The sequence below is a fragment of the Lasiodiplodia theobromae genome (assembly GCF_012971845.1).
Source record: "Lasiodiplodia theobromae strain AM2As chromosome Unknown scaffold_11, whole genome shotgun sequence".
NCBI lineage: Eukaryota > Fungi > Ascomycota > Dothideomycetes > Botryosphaeriales > Botryosphaeriaceae > Lasiodiplodia > Lasiodiplodia theobromae.
The window spans coordinates 661,760-684,055 of NW_023336311.1; the positions used below are offsets into that span (position 1 = coordinate 661,760).

Genomic DNA, 22,296 nt, shown 5'->3' on the forward strand with positions numbered 1-22,296 from the left:
TCGTTGCCAGATGCTCTCCACCGACCCGGGGGTAACCAAGGAAGATCCCCCGATAAGGAGAGAACAACACTAAGTTTCCGTTTCTAGCGATTCGGGGAAGGGGACATCATTTGCCGTTCCGTCTCAGCGAACCCCACATAGTGGGTCACACGAATCCGCAGGCATAGGGGTTTTTCAAGGAAAGACCGAAGTCCGAAAAGTCTACCAGAAACCTACGGGTATGCGCAGGGCTCCAACCCCGCGTCTAGTGATTATAGACTTTCGCTGAAATGCGAATATCAGGGAAAGGGGCTGTCCATTGTGCTGAAAAAGGCTTTTCAGAATTCACCCTCTCTGCTTCGTCTGACCATCATTCTCTCATCTTTCATTGTGTAACCATGCAAGAATTACCGAAAAGGTATACGGTCGCCCAGTTTGATGCACCTCGCGTGCCATTGACAGTGAAATCGGTTGCTCTGAGGCTTCCGAGTAGTGGAGAGGTGAGTAACAAGCTGAGAAGACGAAGGGGCAGGTTACTCAAGCCAAGTGAAGGTTCTTCTCAAAGTTCTCGCCTGTGGCGTTTGTCACACCGATGAGCTCATCGGATCCGGAGCTTTCAGAAACAAGTTTCCTTGCATCCCTGGCCATGAGATCATCGGGGACATTGTTCGAGTCCCGGATGACGAAAAAACGTGGAAAGTCGGCGATCGCGTTGGCGCGGCTTGGTTCGGCGGCTCCGACGGTATGTCCTTGTTGGTAAATATCCCGCAACAATGCTGATATTCTACAGGCACGTGCCAGGCCTGCAAGAAGGGGCTGAACCAGATGTGCGCTAATGGAGAAATCAATGGCTGCAGCCGAGATGGCGGCTATGCAGAGTACGTCAATGTGCGCAGCGACGCGATTGCTCACGTACCGCGAGACGTAGATCCCGCTCAACTCGCACCGCTTCTGTGCGCAGGCGTAACGACGTTTTCTTCACTGAAGCACGCCAGGATCGAACCTGGAGAGACAGTTGCGGTCCAGGGTCTCGGAGGATTGGGCCATCTGGCAGTTCAGTACGCCAGGAAGATGGGCTATCGAGTCATTGTTATCTCGTCCAGCAGCGCAAAAAGGGAATTGGCCATGAAGCTGGGCGCTCATGACTACGTCGACGGATCAGAGGGTGACGTTGCAGACCAGCTGCAGAAATTGGGTGGAGCCGCCTGCATCATGCTCACAGCGCCGAACCCGGAGTTGATCCCACTGTTGCTGAAGGGCCTGGATCCCTTGGGGAAGCTCCTTATTGTCGCAGCGACTGGACCTGGCTGCCTTGATACAACGATGATGATCTCAAAGGGACTGAGTATCGTTGCTTGGCCTTCCGGCAATGCCAAAGACTGCAAAGCTGCCGTCGAGTTTGCCCAGAAGCATGATGTCAGTTGTATGGTTGAGAAATTTCCTTTGAGCAGGGCGAATCAGGCTTTGGAGCACATGAGCAGTGGGAAGGTCAGGTTCAGAAGTGTTTTAGTCCCAGACGAATCTTAGTACGTACTGGAACAGATGCTCATTTTCCCCCTGATGGTTGGGCATTTGCTTCGAAGTCAAGCTGGTTAATTAATTAAATCACCTTCTTCAAGCAAAGAAGAGAGAGGAGACTCCAAGATCATCACTCTGACATTCCAGGTAGCTGTGACATGTAAACCTGTTGTTTGGTGTACATGGTGATAGTGCCCCTCGCGTGAAAGATGCATCATTGCTCTCCAAGCAACTCGGCGTGACCAACCAGGTGTCTTGCATTCGGTACGGGTTAAGAAACTTCCAGGAAGGACTAGGGTGGTTGGACTTGTTAGGAGATACGGCCCGCAATCTCTCGTGCCGGATCGCTTCTGGTGACCTTAACTTGCCCGCCTCCTCCGAGACACTTCGTCACAGGCGCGTTCCGGAGTGGTCCACTTCCGACCGGACCATATTTTACATGATGTTCGGACGGCAAATTAGACCTCATTCCCCATACCGTGGCGTCGGGGCTCTTCCGGCCCTATGCAGGGGAATCTGTGGATGTTGTTCCGCTACCCCCGACCCCTGTCACATCTCCATTCTGTTACCGCACGACACCCCTCCAGACGTATTTTCGTCCCACTCACTTGCGGGTTTACGACCATCTCGTGAAAGTGACGCGAGTTCGATGAGATGGCCCCCGGAGCTCCGATGGCACACGTACATGGTTTGTAATTCGGTCTCGTGAGGCTCTCATTGCTCCATTGCGCCAATCTTTGTTTGAATAGTATAATTCAGCCTATTGCACCATACATTCGTTCAATCATTTCACAGCTTGTGATTGACCCAAAAATTGACACACCATGCCACGTTCTTCTATTGTCAAACTTTCAGCCCGGAATGCTGGATTCTACCACGTCCCCAAACTTGACGACGAAGCCACCCACAAGGCAAACGAGCTCCTACAGGCCAATCATGACAAATTCCACATCTTCTTCAATGACCGTGGATTCCACAACCACACGGCGCACTACCTCTTGTCGGCATATGCTCTGGGCGCGACAGCCGAAGAACTGCAGCGAATGAACGACAGTCAGGTCACGATGCAAGTCCCGCGGCAGCCACAAGCCGACCGCATTCCGAAAGACCTATCCGACGCAACCACCTTCCTCGAATGCATGAGCAAGCCCGAGTTCTTCCACGACTACGTCCTCTTCTTCGAAGCCGAAGTCGACAAGAAGGGCGTCGGCCCCGTCGTGCGCGAATATCTCTTCTCCGACACCCCCATCGCAAAAGAAATGCTCCCCAGACTCTACGCAAGTAAGTCTCAACACATCCAAACTACAAAACAATGATCCTCTAACACGCACACCCACCCAGGCTTCCTCCACCCCCTCATTCACCTCGGCTTCGGCCTCGAATTCGACCAACCCGCCATCACCGTCGAAGGCCTCGCGCAAACCGCCGTCCACCAAAACGAAGTCGCGTCCGTCCTCCTCGCCGCGGACGAAGCCTCCAAGACAGCCACCCCCCGCCCAATGACCGACCTCATCCACGAGGTCCGCCGCAGCGGCATCGGCCAGCACCCATGCTGGGGCAACGGCGGCACCATCCCGGACTCCCCGCTGCTCGCCGCGCCCGCCGAACTCGCCGCCATCGCCGGCGCGTGGCAAGTCGACCCGGACGACTTGGAGGCCAAGACGGCGGAGATGGTGTCGGTCTGCGCGTACTTCACGGCCGCGGCGCAGCGGCCGCCGAAGAAGGTGAAGCTGGATTTCTTCTTCATGCATAATGTGAACTGCTCGATTTTCATGAGCGCGATGCTGGCGCTGCCGTGGTTGGGTAGGAGCGAGAAGGCGAGGCTGCTGGAGTGGAAGGGGCGGTGCGATGTCATCGCGTACGCGAATAGGGGGGCGCCGTCGCTGGATGTGGACGAGATTGTGGGGTATGTGCCGAAGGTGCCGGGTAGGTGGATGGATATTTTCAAGCGGGTGAACGACTTCGATGATGATTCGCATCTTACGAAGTTGGTCAGAGCGCTGGCGGCGGGGGAGCGGTTTTGTAAGCCCTATGAGGGCGTTGATGATGCGCGGTTCCCGGTCAGGGGAGACATGTACCTCAAGATTGCGCATATGGCAGTGGATACGGTGCCGGGAGAGACGTATTTCAATCGGTGGGTTCGCGGTGCTGGGTTTCCGTCTCAGTGGGAGCCGTTTCCCAATAGGGGCGAAGAGTAACGCCACCTTTCCGTATTTGTGTCGTTAGGAGACTGTCCAGTTTCTTATTTTGAATTGGGACATAACGTATCCTACAAATGAGCATGCCATATAGATGTGTACCACCCAGCTAGGAAAACACATCACCCTATTTCAAACCAATAGAATATTGTTGCAATAGATGATGAAGATCAGTTACATTAGATGCACCGTAACGAGTGGCATGCGGAGCCGGTAAGTGAGACTATTCATCCTAGAGCCACCAGTCTTACATACGATGGGATGTCATCCTCAAGGATTGTACACACCGTCGGTTCCAGCCGGTACGATATGCCATCTATGGAATATACCGGTGCCCATAAACCATCACCCAGCTGCACAAACTCAATTTCATCGGGCAATTCCTGCCGCCTTTCCTCAGATAAAACAAGAAAATGAAGGCGGTAATTACCAATTCTGTACCCTTGCCATCCATCCGTTATATGGCGGTCAACGTGAAGCAAAACACATCGAGTCCAGAAGAAGAGCAGACGTTCCAGCGTAGAAGTCTCATGGTGGCCATACCGAGCAGTTATCACATCCACCGCATCGATCGGTGTATGCTCCTGGAGCGGATGGTCCCAATACTCGTTAAGCTTCCATTTAGGCTTCCACAGGGCTCTAAAACTTTTGTCTCCATCCAGAACAAAGACCTGGAGACTTTTACTGATGGAATCCTTGGGCTCCTCACGAGATGGCCTGTGGTACTTCGGTTCGATTTTGATTCCTTGAGATGGAAATTTCCAGGCAGCCCACGTCCAGCTCGGAAAGAGCTCAATGATATTGCCGTGCTCATCGCGTATATTGTTTCGTTCCATTGGCTGATTGTAACCACCTGGCCGGCTTGTTGACCACGACAGCGTGGCCCAGAATAGCCCTTCCGGAATTCCCCAGATGTGATTGCCCATCCCAGGGCTGAACTCGGAGAGCACCCCGGAAAAAGCGTCGATGCGGTCTTTCTCGTCTGAAAGCTTGCGCGGTGTGTATTGACGTAACAAAGCGAAATAGTTCGCAAGACAGTCGTTCCCGCTTGAAGGAGCCAACTTTCTTTTCAGCTGGTTCTCCTTACAATACGGTAGAGATAGGATATCATTGGTTGGTAGTGATTCGGTGGCGATATCTTCTCTCCAGACAACCTCGCTGCAGCAGAAGAGCATCAGGCCGGGGGTGAAAATCAAAAGTCTTCGCGAAAGAATCCTCTCTTGGAAGGTCCAGCCTCTTTCGTTCCAGCATGAATCGAATAATGGATCCATGTCATCTCGTGCAACTATCATGCGTATCCCATTAACTTCTTCGCTCAATGCCCCGCTTTCGCAGATAGTTGTGGCATGCGACTCCTTCGTGATCCGAGGCAGACCTGCATCTGCATCGTTTCCAGCCGCCCCGACAATTGTCACCATGGCGTTTTTGTATATGTCCCCCATCGCTCCAATCTGACATTTTCTATCATCGACACAATCCTGGATGATGCAGAGACTGTCGACCCAGAGATAACGAATATCCAATTTCCGGCAAAGAAAGATAGCGTCAGAAACGGTCCGTGAGAGCAGATGTGAGTTTTCAGCCAGGAAGCCTTCTCTTTGCAAAAGTCCAGAGTTGAAACCTTGCAGTTTCAGTTTGTGCTTTGCCGTTTCACCCCACACATAACTGAGAGCAGCGTATTCGCAATCGTCCGGTGCATCAATGATGCAGCTGCGTGCTGTATCGATAAGGCGGATCCTGACGCTCCGCATCGACGTCTGCTTTTCCCCACGACAGCTCGAATGTTCGTTGACACAAGTTTTAATCCATGATCTCGCCAGATCCACATCTAAGTTTTGCGGATTGATGACCCTACCCCCAACCATCCCAAGTTCGCCCTTGTATGTGACTTTCTGAGCACAATTGTATACTGAATACTTGGAACTCCAGTCTGTCCATTCTGAGCCATCAAATCCGAGATTCAAGCGGGTAGGCCTGGAGGAGGCGTGTTCCCGGCCAACTTGGATGTAGGCTTTCTGCGAGACTCGAATGACTGAATCACCCTGAAGCATGGCCTTTTGATTCTGCATTTGGCTTGAGAATATGAAGCGGACAGGTAGCGGGAGAGGGGCGCTCTTAACCTTCGGTCTAGATGAAACCTCCTTTTCGTGCAGCTCGATGTTGCGGGCCAGGGTTCGACAAAATGGACAGGAAGAATTCGAAGAAACATCCTTTCTATTCCATTGATATGGGAGATTGGCGATGGTTTCCTTGTCTCCCACACATTTGGGAAATCGAAAAAGGTTCCCAAAGTCTACTGTCCGACAGACTGAGCAGAGTTGGTTCATTTCCGAAGGCTGCACTCACAGGTATTAGATAAAGATGCACGACAATCGCTCAAAGCAACATAACACGATAGGTATCGCAAATGTCTTAAGAAGCGTACTTGCCTTCTTTCCTGGATTCATTCGGGTCGGACTAGAAGATGCTGTGCTTGAAGGAAGAGACGGTCCGACGTTAGAAATTTCAATCCAGCTTCGTTAGGCAGCAGCAATATAAAGACCAGGGTATGCATACAGAGGGCGGCACAGCCCTAGTAAGTATTCGATAAGCATTAGATAATCCAAAACCTATGCCTATTATAAACAAAACGGTGACGGCGAATGGTTGGATAAAGACGCGCGGCAAATTGCAACGGTCGCGTATCCGCCGTCATCATCTTTGCCCGTGGACATTACAAGGTCGAATCGGTGTTCTAAATCTAGTTGATGGGAATACCTCGGGCTTGACTAACTTATCACGCGGTAATTTCTTAGAATGTGCTGGGTCGGGGTTGATTGGTTTTCAGCGACCCCTCCTCCTGCGGCGCAGGAGTTAGGCACATCACGTGAGCAATTAATGAAATTGGCTATCTACACTTAAATCGATAGCTGAGGTAGCCCGACGGTAGCTTGTGACCACCAGGCAAAATGAGGGTAAACTCCTCAGAGCAACGCATGCCTGTTCGAGCGTTCTTGTCCAATTTGAGGAACAAAAGTCAGTTTATTCGGCAGCATGAAGCCGTTGAAGAACTTCCGAAGTGATTGAAAGTCCCAAAGTGCATAAATAGCGGCAACATCTGTCAATCTGTTAGCACAGATATTGCTTCGTAAGTCAGTGGGACTGCTTACATTGATCTGGGCGGACAATGACAATAGTACCATGTGATGTATCGACACCGTAGAACTTGTAGGCATGGCCATGGACATTCTTGGTGTCTTCATCATCAATGTATACCTTGTGAAGATCTAGTAGAGATAAGCAGGTGCACATGAAAGCGATGCGGTCGGCTTGCCTTGAATTTGCATCTTTCCAGTGGTCGGCCGGAAGTATTCGGGGATATCGTCCTGCTCCAGGTCGTGTCGCTTCCCGGAAAGGACGACGATGGTCTCGATGACACTGTCAAGATCGGCTCCTTTGGGGGTCAGGTTTGACACGATACCATCAGACCCACCTAGAGTATCAGCGAGCTACCGCAGTTAGCGAGTGATTCTCAAATTAGGAAGTACCACACCTTTTGCAAAGCCTCAAACTTGCCCTCATTCGAAATACAACCGCCAAAGACAACAAGCCTCCACCTGCCATCTGCTGGAAGGACTCGAGCGAGCTGCATTGGCTTTGCATCGCAAAACCGTACGACCTGGGTCGTCGGAAAGCGCATTCCTGTCTTGAGGTTTCTGCCCAATCCCACCGCGCTTCTCTTGTTATCAATGATAGCGGAGTCATCGTACCTTGAAGTCAGGCCAGCTGTATACCGCGCCGCCTGAATGAACCGCTCGCTCACCTCCTGAGCGGTCACCGCATCGTTCCCCGTTTTGAAAAGCTTTGTCCAAGATTCGTCAAACGCAATGAGCTCCGCTGCAACCTTCTGCCGCTCGGAGACGTACGTCTCGAGAAGTGTCGGCTTCGCATTTCCGTTGAGAACAGCGGCCAGTTTCCACCCGATGTTGTGGCCGTCTTGTAGGCTGACGTTCATCCCCTGGCCAGCTTTGGGTGAGTGCGTGTGGCACGCATCGCCGGTGAGGAATACTCGATTCTTGTAAGTGAAATTGTCGGCCAGTCGCTGTCCAATGGCGTAGGCAGACCACCAAGCCGTGTCCACGAAGTCTATTTGGTACGGCTGAAGAATTGATGATGTGGCGCGCTGTAAGTCTTCGAGTTGGACTTCACTCGCCTGCGTTCCAGCAGCGAGCTCGACGTAGAAACGCGTGAGCGAACCACCTTCGCGGGGAATGATGATGATATTGCCGAGGTGCGAGTGGATCATGACCTTCTTGCGGATGTCCGGGAAGTTTGTGCGTGGATACACGTCCATGACACCCCAGACGGCATCGGTGCTGTTTCCGACCATGTTGATGTGGAGAGATTTACGAGTGACGCTGTGCGCGCCATCGCAACCCTGTATTTTCGTTGGGAATATGCTCGTGAATAGATACGCCTGGAAATAGAAATGAGACACTTACCAGCACATACTTGGCTTTGAACTCTTGCCGAACTCCATCTTTTACTGCAAAGACAGACACACAGTGGGCATTCGGATCCGATGCCAGCTGATCGTCGACATGCACACTCTGGACCTCGTACCCGTACTCAATCTCCGGACCGCCAAAGCGCCTGACATCCTCAACCATGAGCTCGTTCACGCGAGCCTGGTTCAAGATGACGTGCGGCATGTGCGACAGCCCTTTTGGAGTATCGACCGTCCTCCTCTTGCGAGCGATACCGTCGCTGACGGATTCCCAGAAGGACACTTCCAACACATGGTATGCCTCTCTCATCAAGTCTTCCGAAAGTCCAAAGCTCTCGAAAATCTCAACGGTTCGGCACTGCACGCCGTCGGCCTGGCCGACCTTCAAGGGGCCGGATCTCTTCTCGAGCAGTCGGAAGGATATGCCGCACCGTGAGAGCCATGCTGCAGCGCAGAGGCCTGCGGAGCCGGCGCCACAGATGACAACGTCGTATTCATGAAGCATCTTTGTGAAATGGAGGGTGGAGATCGTGAGGTTGTGGGTGGATTGCTATACAGAGCCCCGCGGCACAGCAGAATTCTTATGCTTTCGAATCCTTAGGTAGTCTTTATTCCTCTGGGACCTTTTGGGGCTTCTTCACTATCACAAGCCATCTTCATCTGATAGTGAATGTCCCGGGTATGCCGTAGACTCCAAAGCAACCGTGCGAATCGGACTGAATGAAGGATGGACTGTTCCGGATTGACCACACGGATACGCACGTTCTAGTTACAGACTTCGAAAAAAGCAAGAAATCAAATCAAACAACGGGGAGCCTAGTACGGCCGCCCTGACCGACCAGTCACTTCAATCTTTACTCGCAACGCTGCCTCTACGAATCCCGCTGTAATCGGGGATTCAGAGTCTTCTCCCCCCGAATAAGGATTCAGTGTAATAATTGCGGAAAATTACGTGCAAGTATTTTTTGACGGCATTCCAAGCAGAAATCGAGAGGAAGCATATCAAGACCTCGTTCTTCATTCACGCTGTCATACCACAAGCTCTATGTACTTCTCATTCGAGCATTTCGGAGCACGTTTCACTCCCACGACAATGAGCCACGCCACCGCCGAAACGATCTGGCCGCCAAACGCCCCGCCGCCGATCGAAAGATTCGTGGCTGAATTCTTCAGCCTCCTCGACGCAGAGACGCCGGAAGCGGCGCGGAAGTGGGCGCAGCTGTACGTGACGGACGGGGAGTTCATCTGCGGCCCCACGTCCACATGCACGGGACACGAAGGTGTGCGACAACTAGCCCTACGCTGCTGCATCCACCACGAAAAACTGACCTTGCCGTGATGAAAGAGATTTCCCAGAACCGGATCAAGTTCTGGGCGGCTTTTCCGGGGTTGAGGCATAGGGTCAAGACGGTCTACTTTCAGCAGCCGGATGGCCGAGACCTCATTTGCATCACGCGCTTCAAAGTGAAGTTCAGGAACGGCTCCGTCCATGAACAGGACACGGCTGCCAATTTCCAGTTCGTGGAGGAGGCTGGCCGGCTTCTGCTGAAAAAGGTCGAGCTTTATATGGTTAGTCCATTGTTCTTGTCGTTGATGTATCTGTGTTGACCTGCATTAAAAGGACCCTACCATGCTGGCTGCAGGAGCCGCGCGTTTTTAAGTGCCTTTTGATGGTAGAGCATGGAACCTCCATAGACCACGGACCATCACTGAGTTGTACGCAACGCATCGTGCTGTTTTCGACTGTGTCAAATAGAGTATTCGCAATTGATTTTTTCCTCTCGAGAAATTATTTTGATGAATGTAGATCTCATCGCTCTGGCATGAAGGTGCTTTGCAGACTGATCGCACAACCACGAAATGCTTCGGAAAGCGCCCACATCTGCTAGCGATTCAAGCAAAAGGTCATTCCGGCAGAAAGTTGAGGCCTTTTACTAGTTAGGAACGCCATGTGGGTTTATCTACAGGGATCGGGGGTAGTTCTTTGACTCTCCGGAAAGATTGCAGGGATCGGGGAAACAGAACATGGCCCGGGCTCAACCACATGCTATAGCTCTGGCATGCTCTGCTTAGTGAAAGTTAAATTACCACCGAACCTGTATTCTGCTTTTTCTGAACAGACTGATGCAAGACGATGAAGCCCTCGGCCAGTGATGGTAGGCATAAAATCTTTGTGGTTTAGGATGCAGTAGTAAGTCTGATTGAAGGCCGGACTGATCTGGATAGCCGCTCGAGCCTGATGACTCGCAATTGACGCACTTGAGCGGCGTTCATGTATTATGCCCTCGAATCAATATATTCAAGAATAATCCGTTCAACAGCTTGTCAAATTATCGACTAGAGAATTATCAGAGCATCACACTTGATAAGAGGTGAGCGGAAACGGTAGTAGTAATCATCATCATCAGATCCAGTAAGGAGCGGGACAATTTCTGAATGTACAAGTGACACGTAGATGTAGAACATACTAAGTGTCTCTCCACCTAAAGATCTCCACCCCGCTATATAGCAAGTGCCCCGGCTCTCACGAATTGATCTCCGGGAAAACTAGGTAAGACTCGTGCAGCCCACCAGTGTAAATGAAATGCTTCCCCTTATTCCGCAAATCCTCATGGAACTGCACAACGTCAGGCGTTGAATGGCGGAACGAATCATTCCCCTGAACATTCAACCTCAGCTTCTCCCCCTTCCGGAAGACCGTCGACGTAGGCAAGATCTCGACATCGACCGGAACGACCTCCATGGGCTCGAGCAGCAACTCGCGCTCATGCTTGTGCCACGGCCTGTCGACGGTGCTCTTGCGCAGGTCCAGCTCGCGGTGGCTGACGCGCAGCCAGCCCAGCGCGAGCGGGCCGTCGTCGACCATGGAGAAGGCGACGAACGGCGCCCGCTCGCCCTGCACGTCGATCTTGTCGAGCTGGACGAACAAGTCCATGTCGTTGGCTTTGTCGGTAGCAACCCACAACCTCAGCCGCATGCCGCCAGTCAGCTCTGTCTCCTTGTCAAACGTGTACGTGAACCGCGCGCTGTCGTCGACGACCGTCGACTCGTACGCCGCGACGCCGGGGTCGCGCACAGGGGCGTCGCGCAGCGTGCCGGACGCGGCGTCGAGGTACTTGGGGACGTACTGCGTGCGTGCGAGCGGCCACTCGTGCTCGTCGCGCCAGGCCGAGCCCTGCCACGCGCGGTCGCGGATCTCGAGGCGCACGCGGGGCCAGCTGTCGACCTCGGTGGCCTCGCCCTTGAGGTACTTTGCCAGGAAGGCCTCCTGGCGCTTGAGGCTGGAGTCCTGGAAGAAGTACTGCCACTTCTTCTGGCCGTGCACCTCGAGGAACTTGTCTGTGGAGGAGATGCCGACGAAGCCGTTCAGGCAGCCGCGCGTGTGCATGCCGTGGTCGCCCCAGTCGATGACGACGTATGCGGGCGCGCGGATCTTGGCCAGGTCCTGCGAGCACTTGGACTTGTGGTAGGCGTCGCACAGCGGGTGGTCCCTGATATTCTGGATCCAGTCCTCGACCTTGTTGAAGCCCGCGCGGCACGACCACGCCGTGAAGTGCAGGAACTTCGTCTCCGGTATGCCCCCGTGGTAGCAGTAGTCGCGATACAGATCCGTGAAGCCCTCCCACGGCACGAAGCACGCCAGGTGCGGCGGGTTCAGCTCGGCGATGCCCCACTGCACGATGGCCAGGTACGACACGCCCATCGTCGCCACCTTCCCGTTCGACCAGTCGCGTGTACCCGCCCACTCGACGACGTCGTAGCCGTCCTGCGCTTCCTGCCGGCTGAAGATCTCCAGGTCGCCGCCCGAGCCCCACGAGCCGCGCGAGTCGGCGTTGATGACGGCGTAGCCGCGAGCGGTCCAGTAGAGGGGGTCGGGCCCCTCCCAGACGCAGTACGGCGAGACGGAGCCCTCGGGCACGCCGGAGCCGGGGAAGAGGGCGAACGTCTTCGGCCCGTGCTTGCCGTACGGGCTGATGGTCAGGATGATCGGCAAAGGCGCTTGGAAGTTCTCGGGCCGGAAGACGTCGGCGTAGAGGATGGTGCCGTCGCGGACCGGCACGGGGACGTCCCAGGTGATGTCCATGCCGTCGGCGATTTCGTGGCGGTTGGGCACGATTGGGGGGCGGCCGCCTGAGGCTGGGTCGACGCCTTGGCGCCATTTGAGGTCGACTACTTGTGGTGGGTTTATTGAGGTGGATGCCATGCTGGTTGGTGATGTTCGAAGTTTGGAATGTGTGTTGAACAGAGTTAGATGAACGAGGAAGACTAATTATACTATAGAACTCAGGCTCTCGGGGGAAGGTTGAAAGACTTAGCCGGTACATGCACGGCGTTGTCGTAGCTGTCCCCAGAATTCACTTCATGAATACACATGACTGAAGCGGTACAGTGCTCACGGAACGCGGATGTCAGGGCGTACTATCCGAGTAGGCTCCTTCCGCTGCATTGTAGATCCCAACGCTTCCGTCTGCTTCAGATGTGTCCGGGGACACCGGACTATCAGTGACGGAGGCTTGCGGAAGGCACAGATCAGGGGCCTAGCCGGGGGTAGTTCGGCGTGCCTATCTCCCTTGTTCGTATATACATATCTCCCCTCGGCCGAGCGCCACGTTCGCTATCATCAAGCCTCACTCTGTGGGGCCCCGCAAAAGCCCTGGTGAAGAGGCCGAGGAAACACCAAGCTCTGAAGAGAGTCCAAGCCATATTAATCTCAAACTGTACGAGACTTCGAGGTGATAGAAGCTTCATGGTCTGTGCTGGACGCAACTGTTCTGAGATGGTGAGGCATGCTCCCGTAGCTCCAAGCGCCCAGACAAGCTCGCTCGCTCGCATTCGCTCGCTCAGCACACGCTCAAACCGAGCCATCCTCCTGGCACATGCGGGGTATCGCAGTCTATGAAACCATAGGTATCGCTTCTAGCGCGAGTCTCGTGCGCTATTAAACTCCCATTTGAATCCGCGCCCGCCCCTTTAGCCAGTCGTCTCGCTGCTGTTTGCAACTCTTGCCACAATCCCCCCCAATTCGCAAGCCATGTCCAAACGCAACAATTCCTCTGAGCCAGGCGGCCAAACTGCCACTGCTACCAAAAGGAGCCGCACCGCCCACGCGTGCGATTCGTGCCGCGTGCGAAAATCACGGTGCGACGGCGCCAGGCCTTCGTGCGATATATGCACCTCGATGGGACTCGTGTGCCACTACCGGACGCCGGCGAGGCCAGTGCCGCAGACGGCCAAGGACGAGCAGGTTGCCCGCATGGAGGGCCGTCTCCAGGCCATGGAGGCCATGCTCAAAGCGGCACTGGGCGGCGCTTCTGCTGAACATACTAATTACGCGGCTGCCCCGGCCGAGGATGACCATTCTCGTACCTTTATCAACATCACCACGCCAGTCAGTATCGAGGATATCCAACCAGCGGAAAGAGGGCCGGGGAGTGCGCGTGACACGGACTGCATCAGTAGTGCCGGCGAAGCCGTGGACGGCATGGCGGCAATATCGTTTCGGGATGAAGAAGGGTCGGGGTACTTTGGTGAGAGGCTCTATTCACCGAACATTGCGGACATTCAGCTAAGAAGAAGCAGGTCCAAGTTCAAACTCCTCGCTCTTCAACCTCATCATGGCTGCCGCCGCTGAAGTGGACGAGAGTCATCCCAGCCCTACAGATTCGACTGTGAAGCAAAATCTCATCTCCCGCCCGACTTCCCCGCCTTTCCCCAAGACAGGTGGGCAGCATGTCCGCTCCAACAACTCTTGCACGCTGCCACCCGAGTACGAGATCATCGATATGGTGGAAAGATTCTTTGGCAGCACCGGCCAGCTTTTTCCTTATTTACACAAACCCACCATTCTCAAGAGCCTAGCCTCCATGAGGATGTCTGGCTTCCAGAATGTCAAGCGCTCCCAACTCTGTATCTTGAACCTGATCATGGCCCTCGCATGCGTTTTCGGCACCCACCATCTCCCAATCACCGAACGGGTCGATAGAGGCAATGTTTTCCTGTCTCGGGGCTTGGTGCTCTTGCAACAAGATCTTGCGAAAAGTGCCAGTCTTGAATCATGTAAGTTGTGATACCTGAAGAGGCACATTAACTGTCTGACATGTTCGAAAAGTGCAAGCCCTGGTCCTGTTGGTGCAGTACTTTGAGGGGACGCAGTCGGCTGCGCAAACTTGGAAGCTACACGGCACCGCAGTCAATGTCGGGTTGCAATTGGGCCTGCAGCAGCCCATGCAGGCTCAGTGCAGTGGCCCGCTTGAGGCGGAAATCCGCAGACGCACGTGGTGGGCGTGCTTCATGATGGACAGGTGGGGTGGTCTCGTTCTATACGGATGACTAACGCTAACGAATATTGCAGGATGTGCAGCATGACGTTCGGACGGCCTCCTCTAATTGCAAACAATCTCATGTGTTGCGGCCTTCCTTCCGACGTGGACATAGGGCAATGGGAGGATAACGAGGAGATGCTGTATGCTACGCAAAACGCCAGGAAGCCATTGGCTAAGGCATTTTTCAGCGAGACATCGTACGTAATCCATGCCAGCAAGCTTAGATGTAGTAGTACTCACAAGCGTCCCAGAAAACTGAACCTCCTCGTGGGAAACGTGATCAGCAAAATCTACCAGGACAACGTCAAGCACGATCCAGATCTGACCTGCACGGAAATCCTTCAGGAAACCATCAAGTTGGAGAAGCAGCTAATGGAGTGGAGGCAAGCTCTCCCGTCTCAAGTTCAGTTGATCTCGCTCCAGGACATTGACAAGGGGTCAAACAACCATCGGTCTCGAATCGTCCTGACATTAAGATACCTGAATACACGAACGTTGCTGCACAGAGGCATCGTCACACAGTTCCTCCGTGTATCCGCTGGCTTAGCAACTCTCGAAGGCCCCGAGTTATCGTTACTTCGGAGCTACGGGCTGAACAGTCTCGAGACCTGCTCCGAGACGTCCATGAACTCAATCGACATCATCTGCCGCGTGGCGAACAACGAAAGCCTGCTACCGGTGTGGTGGGTATCGATATACTACGGTACGCTCCTTTCGAAGATCCTCTTGCAGGGCGATTGCGCGATAGATAACTGCTTCACAGCTTTCAACTCCGCCTTGATCCTCTTCGGCATCATCGTCGTCCTCCACAAGCACCGCATGCACCTTCGCCAGACGAGACTACACGACCTGCTGGACAGCGTAACGACGGCTTGCAAAGTGCTTCCGACGATTGGCGGAGGATCGCATTTGGTGATGCGGTGTCAGAAGATCCTGAACAGTCTCATGCAGACGGCATCCTCGCTCGACATTGGCTCGCGGCAGGGCTCGAACAATTTCGCGGCCATTGAATACAGTCAGCCCGTAGCTGAGGCGCCCGCAGCCCAGGTGCCAGACCGACTGCTTCATGATTTTCACTCGCAGATTACTGACGCTATTTTCTTTCCTTCGTTGGATATCAATTCGACTTTTGGCTTTTCGTCGTTTGATAATGAATGTCTATGAGTGAGCGAGTGAAGCCATGTTTGTAGCATGGGCGAGCATGGGGTAGATAGCACTTTTATAGCTGGTATATACTTCTAGATACGAACAGATGCTGGCACAGCCAACAAGAATCGTTGGGCGTGTGCGAGGCGGTGTTGCGTCTGCAAACGAGAATCGCAAGTACCTTCGATTGACTGACAACCGAAGAAAATCCACGATTGCGATCGCAGAGTGTGGTCAACAGACCCGAATCCCTTCCAAACCCAATGTCCCGTTGGGCGATTCTTTAGAGGGGCGTGCTTTGCTGCGCTGCTACGTGTCCCTTCTTTTTTTTTTCCCCCGACCCTGGCGTATCTGCATACACGAAGTGGAGACAGCTGAGAACGAAAAGACCTGAAGCGCACATACCAAGAACAACTGAATCGGACGCCGCGAGATCGACATTCATTGCTTTTCCAGGTTCGGAGCCACACACGAGATTTTTCTTCCTGGTCATGCCTATCTTCTGGTGCTTTGACTCCCTCTTGGCTGTTCCCGCAAAATTCAGCACAATAAGTGACTTTCTGTATTTCTTCTTGAATAGAGCATTTGAAAGAGGGCTTGGTTTTACCCATACCCGTTCGAATACGTCGGGCTCCTTCTCTGTACGATCTCGACCGCCGCAGAGAGATCTTCAACAGATCTTTGGGGGCGAAGATTCCAAGCGAGATCCGCCAAGCGAGATGCGGACTGCGAGGTCACGCACAGAGTGCCAGATTCAGAGTGCGATGTGCATCCGACAGAGCAACGTCACTGCGGGAAGCCCCGAAGGCCCGCGGGACCGCTGCCGCTTAGATCTAGCCGCAGAGCCCGCCGGCCTCCATGCATGCACAGGGTAATGGCTAACACGAGCAGTATGTAAGGACTGACTGAACCCTGCCCGCGTATTCAAATAGTCAAACATATGCTAGAATACCCTACTTGATAAAAAGGTTGCAGTCTACGTTGGCCATCGGCGTATTTATTTGTTTTGCTTCGAGCAAGTATTCCTTTGGTTAGCTGTGGGGCAGCTGAATACCAAGCGGATCATGAATCCACCTATCTGTACCTCGGGTTGTTGAGTTGACGTGGCGCCGCTAGAAAAATTTATCCGTCGCAGTTTTTTCCGCGATGAGCGTGGTGGGCATGCATCTTGAGATGCATTCCGACGAAGCTTCAATGACTGATTGCTGCCTAAAGTCTTTCGGATCACACCTTTGCTCTCCTTTCCCCAGAGGTTTTCTTGTAACGCAGATCCATGTAATGGTAGCCACAGAACACAATATTCGCAGATTATGTATGACCGACTGGGTGTCTGGCAGTACGAAAGAGTTTATGAGAATCAGCTCTGCTCATACAGATGCATTCGTTGCCTGCACATACCGTTGTTTGCGTTGGCATTGGAGAATGTGGGGCTTAAGTGGAGTCTGGCAGCTCCAGCCGCATTTCGGAGTGAAGACAGATCTCTCGCCAAACTTCAAACAGATCGCATTGCATCCCAAAGTGTGGACCATTTCACCGGTTCAGCTGCACGAATGCAAAGCTTTGTCGCAGAACCCACACTCCCATACTGCGGCTCATGACTAGCGTGAAGTGTAGCAGAGGCTCGGGACGAGCGTCCATTCCCCCATAGAGGTTGTGTAACAGTTGGATTATCCGGTCCCCGCTATTTTGGGTAGCCGAGGAGTCTCTAATGCATAGAAAAACTAATCCCTGCTAGCCACCGGCTACAGTAAACGGTGGGTACCAATCACTGGCTGTGACCGGGACTTCGCTTCTACGGAGGTTTTGTGCCAGTAGGATTTCTGCCTTGCCCGGCAGATGTGGCTTCTTTCAGGCAGTTGTAGCCGCTTAAGAAGTCCAAGTCTGCAGAAAGAAGATAAGACCTTGTAACTGCATCTACTTTACATTCTTCACTTCTATCCCGCTTCTCCGCTTGTGAACCTATCCACGTTCTTTCTAGAGAGCACTGGAGAGCATCGGAGATGGCTCATTCCCCGCCAAAACCCGTTCTTTTCGAAGGTGATCTTTTAGTGCTATGGACAGATGCGCAGAAGCAGTTCCAAAGCGCAACCAAACTTCAGGAAAATGGCCATATGTTCGAAGAAGCACTTCGTGACCCTTCCAAATGGCCAGAGATCTTGAAAGGCATGCCGAAGAAGAGCAACCACTTCGAAAAAGCTTGCGATGCCGTGGGTCGCCACATTGAAAGAATCCAGATGGCTATCGAGATTACGAGTAGCACTTTCCAACTCGTGGCAGCGGTTAGTCTCCTTCCTTCTACCATGAAAATTCACTTACTCATCCATTCCGATATAGGCAGTCCCAGTCATCACCCCCGCTACTATATGTGTGCAGGCTTTTGCCTTGGTCTTCCAGACCTTTGCAGCGGTTCATAAAGAACTCGATCGCATAGACACTTTCTTCGAAGACATGGCACAACTGTTCAAAGACATCTCGATGCTAAGTGGATATCTCCATGGAGATCTCAGACTTGGTATCCTCAGGGAGCGTATTACTGAGATCTTTTCTTGTTCTTTGAAGATTTGCGCATCCGCGATCGAAGATCATGATGGAAGATTCAGTGAGTCTTTTTTTCTATTTTTTGGAAAAAAAAAAGACTGAGAATGCCGTGACAGCATAACTGACAGTAGTCGACAGAGAAGTGGCTTAAGTTGCTCAAAGGAGACACTGAGCTAGACCGCCTGCTTGCCGATATGAGTTCAGCCAAAGAGCACCTCTTTCGATGCATAGATTTCGCTACATATGCAGAAATGAAACGCGCAGGTCATAGCGTTGAGGCCATCGAGAAACGTGGAAACCAAGAGGATCGAAACGACATTCTCGATTGGCTCTCTCCGCTGGACTTTGAGACGAGGCATACAGAATTACTGAACCAAGTGAAGGGACGTCCAAATGCTGGAAGATGGCTTTTGGACTCAGAGTCTTTTCAGAAATGGAAGAATACATGTTGTTCGAAGCTTTGGTATACAGGAAAGCGTGAGTAACAGCCTTGATTTGGAGCAAAAACCATACTCACAATTTATAGCGGGAGCAGGAAAGAGTGTTCTAGCGTCAGAGCCAAGTATATTCCCTTGCTTGCAGTGCCGCGGCTAATGTCATCTGCAGGTCAATCATAATCCGACACCTGCAAAACACCATGGTAGCAACAAGAGACGAACACGAACCCGTTGTTGCGTTCCTTTACATGTCTCACAAGACCAGTCCAACTGTGGCAGAACTCCTGGGAAGCATCGTGCGGCAAATAGTGGCAGACATGCCATTCATCCCTAACGAAGTGGAAGTGGAATGGAAAAAGATAACAGGCCGTGGCAAAAGCCATGGGCGTTATCGACCAGCTAATGAAGACACATTGAAAGCAATGTTGACAAAGTTGACAGCTGGACGGCCATTCTACATTGTCCTCGATGCTATGGATGAATGCAAACTGGATATTCGGAACCCCTTACTCAATGCCCTCAAAAGCATCACCGAAGATGTTCGAATTTTGGTCACTGCCAGGCTCCTCGAGAAACGCGATGAGTTATCGGAAGGTTTCGACAAATTGCCGATCACGGCTCAGACTTCGGATGTTGATGAATACATTGAGTTCATGATAAGCGAAGACTCGGAACTCCGAAAGTGCTCGAGGGATGATATTAAACGCACAGTGCGAAGGAAAGCTGGTGGGATGTAAGTCGAGCCCTTGGGCATTACTACGAGGGCTATGTCTACTGTCATTTAAGATGCCTCGCTAACGATTACAGGTTCCTTCTGGTCAGACTTCACATGCACGCACTGAGCAATCTCGATAGCCCTGAGGAGATTGCCGATGCTCTTGCGAACTTACCAAAAACGGTGGATGAAAGCTACGCAAACGCGATTGCACGTGTCAACACGAAGGATCCGCAGAGAAAATTGCTTGCCCGTATAGTCCTCGCCTGGATGTCTTACACTTTCCGGCCATTGAAGTTCCAAGAGCTTAGCCATGCGATCGCCGCACAGACTTCTGGACCCATCATTGAGAAACACAGGCTTCTTCCCAAGGAGAGAATCACGTCTGTCTGCTGTGGCTTGGTTGAGATCGATATGGATGATATCGTTCGTTTCGTCCATTACTCTGCGCAGTCGTTCTTCGTGCAAAGAAAAGAGTCGGAATTTGGGGCTTCTCGCCTTGATATTACTTTGGCCTGTGCCAAATATCTTTGCATGGATGTCTTGGAGCAGCCTGTCGACTCGAAGGATTCGGAAGAGTCTATCGAGCACCGTCCAAATTCTGAGAAGCTCGAGTCTTACCCATTCGCTGAATACGCAGCTGAATACTTACACAAGCACTTTCAGCTTGTCCGCAATGATAACGACCGCACGGAAAAGCATGTTGAACTCAATCGATATATTCGTAGACTGGTCAACGAGGAGCCCAAGAGAAACTTCTACTGTAATTTGCTGCGCGACTTGCGGGCTTATTACACACATTCAGTCGTTCTGGAAGGCCGCTATGGCGAGTCAGATGGTGGGGTTGACGCCACTCCGCTGCACCTTGCTGTCTTTCTAGGCAGCTGCGATCTTGTGCGAAGCTTGCTGGATCGTCCGAATTCGAATATTAACGAGCTTGACGGCTCAGAACAAACTCCGCTTGTTATAGCTTTCAAAAGGGACTTTGGAGACATTGCAGAAATACTATTGGACCATGGAGCTACCGTCGACCTCTCGACCAAGCAAGGCCACGTCCTTCTTTTGTACGCAGCGCAACGAAATCATGAGAAAGCAGTGGGGAAGATTCTCAAAGGCCTCAAACAGACTGAACTCCCGTGGTCACTTTTCGACTTGGGCGTCTTGCTGGTTGCCCCGCTCATTCTTATCCTCTGCTTTCTACACCAAACGCTAACGAAGTCTGATGGATCTACAATTCCAGCTCAGCCTGCTAGCGAAAAAGACACTCACATTCCTGATGACAATGAGATGGATCCTTTGTTGGAGCGCTATGGAAAAGTCCTGATTCTTGCGTATGAAGGACACTCCCACGCATTGGACGAATTCCTCGCCACTCATCCCTTCGATGTTGATGATTGCGATCATAAGGATCAAGTTACCCGGAGCGACAGCTGGGATTCATCAAGCTCTGGAGTATCAAGCAACAGATATGACGGTATCAGAGCCCAGGACTTTCTCAACACAGCTTGCTTCCTGGCCGTGGAAGGTGGTCATACAAGTACAGTTGAAGTGCTACTGAATCGTGGCGTGAGCGCTGACTTGGAAAATTCTCACGGTCAACCTCTGCTGCATCGTGCTACATTCAGAAACAATATCGGCCTCGTTGAGCTCATTCTGAACAAGGGTGCAAGAGTGGATCATGAGGACAGGAATCAAAGAACGGCATTCACTGCTCATGCAAGCATCGAACGCGAGGAAGGTAAGACCAAAACTGGAATTTAATTTCTCGAAAACCTACGGGCTTGCTAAAAGCTATCTAGTTCTACGCTTTTTGAAATCAAAGGGTACAAACATCAACCACACTAGTCAATACGAAGTGCACGAACTCTACAGAGCCGCTGCATTTGGGAATATTGAGATGGTACAATTTTTCCTGGACGCTGGAGTAAGTGCATCGATCACCAATATCTTCAGCTGGGCACCGCTTCATGAAGCTTCAGCCAACGGACACCTGGAATGTGTCCGGCTGTTGTTCAACAAAGGTGCATACCCTTCTCCAATATCCGATGTGGGGAAAACTCCCCTCGATCTTGTCAATTCAGGTGAACTACACTACGACTGGCCTTGTCTTGGTGAGGACTCGGAGCACTACCTGAATGGTGAAGTGTACAAGAAGAAAGAGGAGGATCTTCAAGATATCGAGCGCAAGGAGCAGATCAGGGATCTGTTGCTTGAAAAGGGAGCAAAGACGGCCGATCAGCTCTACGCAGAAGATAGGTCGCAGTTCGACCATGTTTCGTCTTCTTACCTTCCGGACTCTCCCAGATATGAAACGGAATACGAGAGCGACTAGGTGGTTTTCTCAATAGTGTTTTGTTTATCATTTACTTTACAAGCCTGCAACTACCCCGAGAGATTCCTCATTTGACGGCCTCGCAATCACAGTTTGTCTTAGTTGCTTCATGTTGTTTTCAACTTCTGTGCTATGTTAGTTTTCTTTAGTAATAGTTATGCTTGACTCAGATGTTTGTGCTTCCAATGCGTCTACCTTATTTCCAAATATTGGACTGTTACAACTACTGCCCCTATCATCTATACATTGAGCAGTGATCCCGATTCTTCCAGAACCAGGCATAGTTTGAGACCCGTTCCTGCGTTGAATTCTAGGTATTTAACCCATAACCTACCAATACGAGAGCCAAGGTTGCCAGGCTTGTGCAGAGTACTCTTTCCAGGAGAGTCTCTAACGTATCGTTGGGTAAGCAGTAATAGGCAAGGAAGATTCGGGTGCATGATGAATATCAAAGGAATCAAAAGCCCTAGAAAGATGAGCGATATCGTGAGAGATGCAACCGTCCATTCAGAAGCCGACTACTGATTTTTCAAAGGCTTCTTTCGAGGTCTTCTGTTGGTAGATGTTGTATGTTTAGTGATGTATCTTCTTAAAACTAATCAATAACAGGACGAATTATGATCA

The 22,296-nt window shown here is 52.0% G+C and overlaps 7 protein-coding genes across 7 annotated transcripts; 5 read left to right on the plus strand and 2 right to left on the minus strand.

Annotated features, from left to right (window-relative positions):
• Nucleotides 1-377: 377 nt before the first annotated feature.
• LTHEOB_4329 (alcohol dehydrogenase) lies at nucleotides 378-1,506 on the plus strand (the record flags this gene model as incomplete). The annotated part of the gene is made up of 4 exons (XM_035513351.1): nucleotides 378-479; nucleotides 532-721; nucleotides 770-857; nucleotides 975-1,506. 4 exons carry the CDS (start codon nucleotides 378-380, stop codon nucleotides 1,504-1,506), a joined length of 912 nt encoding a protein of 303 aa, XP_035375033.1.
• An 815-nt stretch (nucleotides 1,507-2,321) lies between these two features.
• On the plus strand, nucleotides 2,322-3,695 carry LTHEOB_4330 (HypA-like protein; the record flags this gene model as incomplete). The annotated part of the gene is made up of 2 exons (XM_035513353.1): nucleotides 2,322-2,778; nucleotides 2,839-3,695. 2 exons carry the CDS (start codon nucleotides 2,322-2,324, stop codon nucleotides 3,693-3,695), a joined length of 1,314 nt encoding a protein of 437 aa, XP_035375034.1.
• A 2,963-nt stretch (nucleotides 3,696-6,658) lies between these two features.
• Nucleotides 6,659-8,686, minus strand: LTHEOB_4331 (Phenol 2-monooxygenase; the record flags this gene model as incomplete). The annotated part of the gene is made up of 6 exons (XM_035513354.1): nucleotides 6,659-6,792; nucleotides 6,845-6,931; nucleotides 6,985-7,183; nucleotides 7,312-7,390; nucleotides 7,445-8,112; nucleotides 8,177-8,686. 6 exons carry the CDS (start codon nucleotides 8,684-8,686, stop codon nucleotides 6,659-6,661), a joined length of 1,677 nt encoding a protein of 558 aa, XP_035375035.1.
• A 588-nt stretch (nucleotides 8,687-9,274) lies between these two features.
• LTHEOB_4332 (uncharacterized protein) lies at nucleotides 9,275-9,841 on the plus strand (the record flags this gene model as incomplete). The annotated part of the gene is made up of 3 exons (XM_035513355.1): nucleotides 9,275-9,461; nucleotides 9,527-9,750; nucleotides 9,803-9,841. The coding sequence occupies 3 exons, from the start codon at nucleotides 9,275-9,277 to the stop codon at nucleotides 9,839-9,841; spliced, it is 450 nt and encodes a 149-aa protein (XP_035375036.1).
• Nucleotides 9,842-10,705: 864 nt separating this feature from the next.
• LTHEOB_4333 (Cocaine esterase) lies at nucleotides 10,706-12,385 on the minus strand (the record flags this gene model as incomplete). The annotated part of the gene is made up of 1 exon (XM_035513356.1): nucleotides 10,706-12,385. The coding sequence occupies one exon, from the start codon at nucleotides 12,383-12,385 to the stop codon at nucleotides 10,706-10,708; it is 1,680 nt and encodes a 559-aa protein (XP_035375037.1).
• Nucleotides 12,386-13,213: 828 nt separating this feature from the next.
• LTHEOB_4334 (uncharacterized protein) lies at nucleotides 13,214-15,668 on the plus strand (the record flags this gene model as incomplete). Its single annotated transcript, XM_035513357.1, has 5 exons — nucleotides 13,214-13,709; nucleotides 13,762-14,238; nucleotides 14,291-14,483; nucleotides 14,534-14,701; nucleotides 14,756-15,668. The coding sequence occupies 5 exons, from the start codon at nucleotides 13,214-13,216 to the stop codon at nucleotides 15,666-15,668; spliced, it is 2,247 nt and encodes a 748-aa protein (XP_035375038.1).
• A 3,379-nt stretch (nucleotides 15,669-19,047) lies between these two features.
• LTHEOB_4335 (Ankyrin repeat protein) lies at nucleotides 19,048-21,672 on the plus strand (the record flags this gene model as incomplete). Its single annotated transcript, XM_035513358.1, has 3 exons — nucleotides 19,048-19,358; nucleotides 19,433-21,078; nucleotides 21,140-21,672. 3 exons carry the CDS (start codon nucleotides 19,048-19,050, stop codon nucleotides 21,670-21,672), a joined length of 2,490 nt encoding a protein of 829 aa, XP_035375039.1.
• Between the last annotated feature and the right edge of the window lie 624 nt (nucleotides 21,673-22,296).